The sequence below is a fragment of the Antrostomus carolinensis genome, unplaced genomic scaffold (genome assembly GCF_000700745.2).
Source record: "Antrostomus carolinensis isolate BGI_N321 unplaced genomic scaffold, ASM70074v2 scaffold19185, whole genome shotgun sequence".
Taxonomy (NCBI): Eukaryota; Metazoa; Chordata; class Aves; order Caprimulgiformes; family Caprimulgidae; genus Antrostomus; species Antrostomus carolinensis.
Window position 1 is genome coordinate 11,191 of NW_010314557.1, and position 9,953 is coordinate 21,143.

The 9,953-nt window shown below is 46.9% G+C and overlaps 1 protein-coding gene across 1 annotated transcript in view; it reads right to left on the minus strand.

The window, feature by feature from the left end:
- TANC2 (tetratricopeptide repeat, ankyrin repeat and coiled-coil containing 2) overlaps window positions 1-9,953 on the minus strand; it is a gene marked incomplete at its 5' end in the record, with an annotated part of 22,527 nt that overhangs the window by 2,255 nt on the left and 10,319 nt on the right. The window contains 7 exons of the mRNA XM_010167696.2: window positions 1-131; window positions 2,014-2,114; window positions 4,175-4,321; window positions 5,779-5,870; window positions 6,811-6,840; window positions 7,426-7,558; window positions 7,827-8,002. The exon at window positions 1-131 is cut by the window's left edge and continues 2,255 nt beyond it. Coding sequence (XP_010165998.1) covers window positions 1-131; window positions 2,014-2,114; window positions 4,175-4,321; window positions 5,779-5,870; window positions 6,811-6,840; window positions 7,426-7,558; window positions 7,827-8,002 — 810 coding nt within the window. The remainder of the gene's footprint in view (window positions 132-2,013; window positions 2,115-4,174; window positions 4,322-5,778; window positions 5,871-6,810; window positions 6,841-7,425; window positions 7,559-7,826; window positions 8,003-9,953) is intronic.

A 9,953-nucleotide genomic window follows, 5' to 3' on the forward strand; every position in this document is an offset into this window, starting at 1 on the left:
GGGTGTGCTGGTCCTCCGGCTGCCCCTGCCTGCACTCCTCTTCCCCCCGCATCAGCAGCCGCTGAATCTCACGGTTGTTGGGACACAGCTTGATGGCCTCGTTGAGGTCCTCCAGGGCTGCTGAAAACTGCCTGCTTGACAAAGGGACAGAAATGAGAACTGGAATTACTCTGGATTGGAATGGAGCCGTTCTCGGAGGCTCCTGAGGGTTCAAGTGCCTTGTCCGTGTTACAGAGGGAGATGTCTGTGACTGCTACCACTGCCTGCGTCCCTCAAACTCTGTCTTATGGGCTTCCCTCAGATTTATTTGATCCAAACTGAAAGAAAACACTGTCAGCGTTCTGGGGAAGAGGGGAACACAGTCCTGAGATGGCACAACCCAGACTAGCAAAACCACCTGTCCTCTGCGGTGTGCGTGACCGGCCAATTCATTCATTACTCCTCACGGCACCACCGCGAGCTTTGCCCCTGCATGAGTGAAGGAGACACCAAAGCACCAGTGACTCGGAGCCAAGCTCACCACTGCTGTAAACAAGCACAGCTTTGATGGAGCTGCAACTGCTTACGCCAGTGAAAATTTAACTTCTGCCTGATGCCAAGACCACACAGCGACAGGGATGGCTCCAGAGCTCAGGGGCTCCCACAGGTCAGCGCTTTAGGTCTCTCCAATTTGGCAATGGATTTGGCTAACGTCTTAATTTCTTCAGAATGAAGGGATGGAGCAACGGCAGGGAGCCGGCGAGCCCCCCGGGGAAGCCTTTGCACAGGGAAGACCAGCCTGTGAGGAGTAAAAGGAAGGTGGGGGTTCAGGGAAGGGGGTTGTCATTTACAGGGACACTGTTTGCTTTTGAGCAAAACCATCTACTCGAACATGATTTGTCATATGGGGAGATGATCACAGCAAAAAACTCCCCAGCACCTCCCAGTACCAGCCTAAGTTTTTGCACAAGCCATTGAAAACCAGGTGGAGGAAGGAAAAGCCATCCTGGATGGTGCTGACCTCAGGGGTGCTGCTGGGCACAAACTGGGAAATAGAGAAGAGAAGTCAAAAGTAGTGGTGGTTTCTGCTGGAGAGGAAAAAAGGACACTTGTATACGGGGAGGCTGATATAATCTGGAAAGGAACCCGGTTCTTATGCTCCCTTGAAACAATGGAGAGGAAAACAATTCAAGGCAAGGCATTAGGTCAGCGTGGCTCAGCCAGCAGGACCTCTCTGCAGAACAGAAGGTCACGGCTTCACCTCCCACATCAAGACCTTGTGGACCAGGCAGCACAACATCATCTGGGCCAGGAGCCTGGTTCCACACATCACCTCCATCATGGAAGGTCAAATGGTGGTGGCACAGGACTCAAAGGCAAGCCCTCCTGCTCACCTAGGAATGGCATTGATCGGTTTTGAAATGAATTTAATCTTGTAGTTTTTAGCTTTCAGGGACATTAAAAAGGGAATCCCCTGGGATCCATCTGAGATGCTGCAGAGAGATCCCAGCACTGCAGAGAGATCCCAGCGCTGCAGCTCTCTAGAAGCTGGTTGCTGTGCTCTGAGCACAAGCTATGGCTGGAAGCTCACCGGCTGGCACTTGCCCGCACGCACACTGCACAGCTACTCGGCAGCTTCTGCCTTGTGAAAAGTGCTGTAGGACAGAGAGACTCAGAGGTTTAAAGGCCAGAAGAGACGACTGTGATGAATGAGCCTGCCCTCTTGCATTACACAGGCCACAGGGCTTCCATGAGTCATATTTTGCTCCAAGTTGTGGTTGAACTGAAGTGTATTTTTAAAAAGAATACCCAATCTTGGTGTAGTTAAGATGTTCAAAGTTGAACTTAAGATGAACCTCTCAAACCATTTTGCATTCAGCTGTCTCCAGAAATTACCAAATGAGGGAGGGTGTTAGTCTGAGAGGTTTGTAGTCTCATTAATGGACACCGGTAGGGTTTTGCATGGTGAATGCCTACATCGCTGTGGCCAGGATTGAAGAGACCAGCCCCTCAGACCTTTCTCTCTCTCCTCACCTGCTGCTGCGTTTGGCCCTTGCTCTTGCATAGTAAGCTTCATAAGATTTCGGTTTCAGCTCCAGTGCTTTAGTAGCAAATTCCTCCGCCATGCCAAAATCCTGTCATTACAATAGGTGCGCAGATAAGTAATTGAATAGATATAGAAATAAAAATATATACAGTTTGGGAAGAAAACAAATTTAATATGGACATTTTTTTTTTTTTGCATGTAAACTTGGAAAATTTGATGGTACTTGGACGTTTCACATGGATTTGACATCATCTACAGCCAGAGAGCTATGATAGCAGGTCCAAAGACTCAAAGCCCTCTCATAACAATGTCTGCCAGCGTGCCCCTGGCTCCATTCTCATTGATCATGTCCCCAATAAGTGCATGCAATCCCTCTCCAACAACCTACAGTCTTGAGGAAACATCTGGTCTCACAGAGGCTGGAATGTAATCTCATGAAGGATTTTTTTTTTTCCACAGTTGAAAGCAAGAGGAAACCTTTCCCACGCCCTCTGCTTCCCACTCTGCAACACACTGACACACTTTGAAGGGGCTGAATAAAACTGCACACAAAGGGAAGGACTATGATACCTCGGTAGCTACCAACAGGACTTGCCCAGCAAAGGTCTCCTACCAAAGCCACCCATTCCACCACTCCTTGCCTCTCCCCTACACCTTGTTTGGGAGTGAGGAGGGAGACAGTGACAGCCTGGGCTGGAGACTGTGCTCGATGCTCTCGAGTGGCAGTGCCATGAGACTATCAGTGATGTTCAAACCTGTTGTCCTCCCCTGCCTTGTCCTGAATGCTTCACACACGGCTAAGCTCAGCTGAGCACTTGCAAAGGAGACCTCTTCCCAGTGGAAGGGTTCTCATTTCACAACTAAAAACTGCTTTGGATTGCTGACTTGGGCTATGACCCTGAGCACTTCTGGGAGAAAGCACCAAAGGACTCCTGATTTGTTCAAAAACTCAATAAACAAACTCCATCTTCTAGAAATGAAGTTGACGACCGCACGATGGCCACCTGGACTGCACTGAGCAACCACATAGGAGCAAGCAAGGCCAGTTGGACCTTAGCAAAACCCAGGCTGAGGTTTAACCTCCCCTAAGGTGTCCATGCTGGAGCTTGCTATGTAGATGCCCTGACAGGAGAAGCTCATACTTTTGTCTGTACCTTCAGCAGCAGTCACTGAGATCCTGCCTGAGAGACTAAACTGGGAATGCAATCAAGAGGCAGGTAACTTTATGGTCTCATTTAGAGGTGCAAAAACTGCAGGAGCAATTACAACCCTCTGAAATTTTCTATCACAAAACCTGGGATTCCCCCAGTTAACAATAAATAAAATAAAACCAATAAAAATCAAAACTCTGGGCCTTAAAGCACAGGTTTAGCTGCAGTTTGGCTCCTTTAAAGAGAAGGTTCACACCTTTTCTACAAACTGTTGTTTCCTCACCAGCATTAAGATTTTACTTCCATCACTTTTCATCTGTCTCCCTCACAGCTTAAAGAAATGAAGAAATGTCACAAATGCCCCTTCCCATCCAGTGGAATCTTTGCTGTCTCACGGCCTTGGTAGAGATTTCTCTTTTTGAGTCTATGGAGACTTTAAGTTGTAGAGGTGACAGTCCCCAAGTACAGAGCAAGGGGGAGGTGGCACTTTGCTGGCAGAACTGCAGGAGCTGGTCGCTAGATGCTGCTGGATTGGAGCGGGGAGAGCGACAGTGATCTGGCAGCTCTGGGAGGAGAGGGAGTATGTGGGGGTGTTTCTGGATGAGTCACTGCCCTGGGGAAGTGTAGCCCCCTAAGCATATGCTCCTTCATTTTAAATTAATTAGTATTCAAAGGAGCACATCTCCTGGCTCCTCCCTCACCACTGCCCTAGAAATCTGAAAAATGCCTCCACCCTTAATTCACATCATCATCAAAAGGGAGTAATAAAAAATTCAGAAAGCTATAAACATAGCAATGAATTTTTAATCATCAGAAACGCATATGAAATCATTACTTCTTTTGAATTATAAAATGTCAGTGCTCTGTGAAGGACAACCAGGTTACACAGAGGAAAGATCTCAGAGGTCAAAGCATGATTACAGGATGGACATGTCTCTGTGCACAGGCAGAAAGCTGGGAGCTTGCACGTAAGGCCATGAAGAGTGGGGAGACTTACGTTCATTTTCCTTCGACATCGGGAGAGGTTGAGGAGCAGCGACACCTTCAGCTCACGGAAGGTTTTCAGATCTTCTCCAAACCCTTCCCTGGGGAATTTTTTCAGAGCGTACTGGTAGCGCTGGGCAGCCTCTTTCACTTTACCTTTCTAATAGAAGGAGAACATGTCAAAACACATCCTTGGGTTGAGTTTACTTCACTACAGAGAACTCACTCACCAGCCCCGTGAATGTTTTGGGTGGTGAAGGTAACATGATTTCACTGTTTAGCTCTTCTCTAGAAAGGAAAAGTCAGAACATTTGATTAAGGGAACATTTGATCTGGAAATGCAGATGCCTTGTGCAACTTGAGTTCTCCCACTTCATACAGACTTGTCACGCTACAGTGAGAAACAGCAGAAATGGTGTTAACTCGATACAACTCCATCTGGTTTCTGGATCGATGGCCTTTTCAGTTGGATGATCAGCAACCTATTTCTGGAGAACACCTTCACCCAAAGCTTAATAAGCACGAGGGAGGGTAAAAAACACAAAGTGTTGGACTTTGGGTGGAGTCCCCAGGGCTCAGAGAATAGCAGGCCTCTGTAATAGCAAAAATAAACGTTATGGCCCTGATGCGGCTCTGAAGTTGCATCTAAGTTGCATCTAAAAATTAGTCTAAAAATTAAGTGTCTGCATCTAAGTCCATCAACTGGGCTCCTTTTATAGTTATTGGGACGCAACAGTCACCTTCAAAGGGTGACTCATCTTTGCTAATCTGGGCACCTATTTTTGGGATGGGATGATCTGTGCCCTGGAGGAGGCCAGGCATGCCAGCTAGGGTGAAAGAAAGAGGGCAAAACGGGATCTAGGACATATGCAACTCATGATGACCCAGTCAGAAATTCTGCAGCAACGAATAAATGAGCTTTAAAACCTTGTAGACTCAGGTTTCTCAGCTGTATCGTGTATCTCTGACAGATAACTCCAGTTACAATGCCAGCTTTGCATATTTTCTGCTTCACCCTTAGAGCCTAACAGTGAATCATTGTTGTACTTGCACATTTTGTGTGTGTGTGCAAATCTCCAGGTTTTAAAGATAGGCTTAAAATAAACGCAGAGCAAAAAAAGTCTCTGTAACTCTAATGGTGGAACATCTCCCACAGGCTAGAGGACAGGACAGAGCCATCTGTGTCCTGACAATCTGGTTTCATTGCAAAAGTTTCTTCCATGAGTTGTTCTGGGTTATACTACCTCGTTGCCTTGTTCCACAGGACTGAGCCTGCTAGGTAATCACAACGTTGCCAGATCTGATGCGATGACATCAGCACTCAAATCTCTGTAAAACACTTGGGTTCTGCTGTTTTCAAAGAGGAAATGAAGTGCTGGCTCAAATCCAGAATGCAGAGAGACTTGGCTTTGTTTCAGCTTCATTACAGGTTTGGGCAAACCAATCCCCCTCTCTCCACAGCCCCACTAACCAAAACCAAACACTCTGTGACACCAGGAACACCGTGAGCAGTAGCTTTTCCATGCCATAGATTAAGGCAGCAGCACTGCTCAGTTAAAACCTCACACAAAGTTATGCTGCAACATTTCAATTTGTCCAAAAACCCACTCTTCTCACCTTATAAAACATGTCTCCCTCTTCCATCAGCTTGCTCAACAGGATGATCATGATGTCTGGTTTGGAGGTTGCCATCGCCCATGTTGCTGGACCTGCAGTGTACAGGATGCATGATGGGTAAAAAACTCATACAATGCAAGGGTGGTAGGAAGCTGGGTGGAAAAAATATCCTGGGGTGGGAATTTCTGCTGGAGAGAACAACTTGGCATGGTCAAAGGGCAGAGCGCTCCAAATGATTGAGCTTGTCAATCTCAATTCCTCTGGTACTTAAATTAACGTCATCCACGTGGCAATGGTTTTCCTTTGCAGTCATTAAGGCTAATCCTAATCACCAGCACCACGATGGTCTGGGAAATGATGGGAGCCAGTTCCACAAGAGGGCACTGCTGATTGTGGAACCAGCTGGGGTGGGGGAACCAGCGTGGTCAGGAAATAAAACACTTTTAAAAAGCAAAAAAATATCAAGAGTGGTTACATAAAAGCGTTTCTAAATTAAAATCTCTGGAAGTGTTCTAGGAAATCTGCAGTTTGACTGTTGATAGGTGTTTTATGTTTAAGTGGATTGTGATTTCCAACTTCAAAAGATGTGAAATATCAAGAGTAGAAAAATCCATTAAGGTGGCAAATACGACAAAGGAAAGGTCGTGTCTAAGTGCTGCTGGTGCCAAAGGCGTCCGCTCTGGGCTGGGGACACGCTGGCTCTGCGCAGGGGACCGCTCGTGCAGAGCCAGTCGTTATCTCAAGGTCTCATACTGGGAGGGAAGGGGTGGCAAAAATCTGGGGACAACTCATTAGTGCGGGTGAAGAATAAGTCAACGATATTCTATAAGTAGATTCAGTACATTTTGGGGGAAGGAGGTTAGTTTTTAAGTTCAAGTTATTCTCTGCAACAGTCATTAAAAAATTATTTGAAGGTGAGGTAAATTAAAAGATTAGAAGTGTTGGGGACACATGCAGGCTAAATCAAACAGGAGAAAGCAAGGCTGACAAAGCTATCAGATCGAAGCTGATGCTGACAGCAATGAGATATACCTCGTGGGCGACTCGGTAACGTCTGACAACCTTTAAAGAAAGGAGAAAACAAAAAGTTGTAGGAGAGAGGGGGGGAAAAAAGAATGGATGAAGGTGAAAAAAAAAAAATAAAAAAAAAGAAAGGAAAAAAAGCAGCTGTGAGAGGCAGGCAGCAAAGAAGCCAATGCACCAGCAAAATCCCCTTTCACAGGAAAACGTAACATGAGCAGCTGTGTGGCGCAGTGCAGGTAACACTGAGATCTGGAAGCATACACAGAGCGAGTGAACGCAGCAGCTCACAGCAATGCATGGACAGAGTAACATTTGTCGACTCAAGACTAGTAAAGATAGAAAAAGCATTACCGGAGGGAAAGACCTTGCCAAAGAAACAGTTGTTTATTGATTAACTTTGCTAAGTAATATGACAGCAAAAAATAAAAATAAAAAAAAAATTAAAAAATTTCCCCAGTTTAATAAAGAGAACCAGGCAGTCAGGACTTGCCGGCTGCTTTTGGAGTATGAAGAGCAGGCTGAGGCTGCCTCTAAATTAGGCTTTTATTTTCTAGGAAGCCAACCCCACTCCTTGGAGCCCTGCCTGAGCTCAGAGCCGAGGGCGCATCGTCCCCTCCTCCCTACCTATCTTTGCTCCTTTCTTCAGGAGAGTGACGACGACTGAGGTGTTGCGACACCCCACTGCCCTGTCGAGGGGACGCATCCCGCTGTAGTCAACGTGCTCAATCATGGCCCCATGGTCCACCAGGAACTGAACCTGCAAGGAGAAACCCCAACAGTCAGTTCTGCTGCTGGGCAAGACCTTGGTGAGCTGCTGGTGCTCGCTCTGCTCCTCTGCTTGGGCTGAGCCACCTCTATAGAGTCTGAGGGTACATCGGTCTCATGTGTTGTCCTCTACAGAAGCGCCTTCATGTATGGAGGGCCAGGACTCTATGTGCTTATTTCTACATCAAGCTGAGATGTACTATTTAGAAGGTTTTATGTTAACTGTCCTTTTTGTTCTGCATCTATTACTGGCCACTTACCACCTCTGCATCACCATAAAAAGCTGCCAGGTCCAGTGGAGTGCGTCCGTTTTTATCCGCGTGGTCGGTGGCAGCTCCATTCTCCACCAGAGAACGCACCACGGAGAGATGTCCCTTCAGACAAGCCCAGCTGAGGGCTGTCAAGCCCTCCTTGTCCATCAGGGAAATGGAGGCACCTGAAAGAAGAAGCATCAGTTCACTTTCAGAGTTTTCTGTTGTTGAGCACGATGATCAAACAAACCAGTCGTTTAGTGATGACAGCTTATTCTTGGAGAGCTAGGTACATAATTATTAATTACTTTATTAACCTTTCTCCCACCATGGATCCCACCCTCCATGACAACTTCAAATGCACCGATAGGAACTGTGGCAAACGAGTTTATTCACACCAAGCTGCAAACTTTTTCACACCTAGCTCTGTAGGTTTTTCTGGCAAACATCATCTGAGCAGCAGGTGGATTTGACATCCCTCATCTGAGACATCAATCTCTCTTTTTAACTGTTTTGTTGGGGTTTTTTTAATCAAAACCCATTCCAGCCTGTGTGAGTCAGAGATGAAGACCATTTTGCTGTTTCAGCAGGTCATGGCACACCAAGGGGAACTAAGTCAATTCAGCTCAGTTCTTCTAAAAAAGCACATATTTTCCCCTCTTCACTCCCCTCCCCTTTACCCAAATCGACACAATTTCCATCAGTATTTCTCCCTGAACTTTACCCAACATAAATACAACATTGTGGGATAAACTACTGCCAACTGCAAGCCAAAGAGAGGGGGACTTGACATTTTCTTGGATGAAGAAATCGTGCTGCCATACCAACGGGTCAGCATCGCTTCATACGGCAGATGGATACGCATGTGAGATCTGAACAGCAGCACGAAGTGAACACTCCTCTTCGTGGCATGAAGACAACTCCTGTTGCCATGGCACAGGCAGGGCTCTGGCTCTTGAGAGTGCAGAAAAGATTCCTATCAGCTCTACTTCTCCAAGGAATTGTGGCAATCGGTGGGATGCTCCTGCCAGCAGCCTGGGATGAATTGCTGCTGTGGTATTTTTCTCCTGTAGGTAAACTCTAAACTGCCCAGCATGAGATCTTCACTGGTTCCAGAAAGCTCAGCAAGTGGGGGAGTAATATGAATTTCTTGAATCTTCCCGTTCATCCCAGCTGATGGGATGCACACATCACCCAGATGACAGCAAACTGGTAGGTCTTCCAGCTTGCACAACTTCTTGTTTGTGGAGGAGCACAACACATGAACATTTGCTTGGGATATGTTCAGAAACCTCTGCCCCAATCTGTGAGTGCGAACTCCCAACATCTCACCAGCCTTCTCTCACATTGCCCACACTGCACCCAGGAACCCTTCTGAAGCTCTGTGAAAGCCCTCCAGATGATCCTCAACACAAGGCCAACTTTTGCTCAGAAAAGCAGGATAAAGCTTCATTTCATTCCTTCTTATTTCTACCGGTGACTTTCCTACAACCAATCCATCAAAGTCTTCTCTCATGTTTTCCCTCTGACTCTTCTGGAGCAGGTGAGAAAGCTCCTGCAACAAGAGGGAAGGCTGAAAAGCTGCACCATCACTCAGCCTTCCCACTCTTCTCCCAGTCCAGTGGAAGAGACACACCATAGCCCAGGGTGACCTGCCCAGACGTCAGGGGATCACTGCAGCAACGCGAGCTGAAGGTCTAAGTGAGCGGACAACCCACATCACTTCAGAAATGCCAAATCACTGCTCGGAGGCAGGTTGGGCATGACCTCTGCAGAAGCACCAAGCTCCTGATGTAGCCATAGCTCCCAGCAGAACTTTTGCTTGACTCTGAAGGCATCTTCTGCTCCTTTGGGGATCTCTGACCTACTTAGCATTAGGGCAGTCAGACACGAAACAAAGTGATGGTTTCGAGGGCAAGTGGTTTAAGGTGACCTCATAGGACTGATCCTTGCTGCAGTGGGAAAGATTTCAGCTGGGTAAATCCAGCTTGCTTCTGAGAAGGGCTGGGCTGCTAAAAAAATTAACTGGCTAAATGCAAAGAGTTCATGATTTAATGTCATCCAGCAGGCTGAGCCAGCTAGAGGGAAAAAGAAACGACTGACACTTGGAGCATCAAAAAGATGGGACAGGGCTCA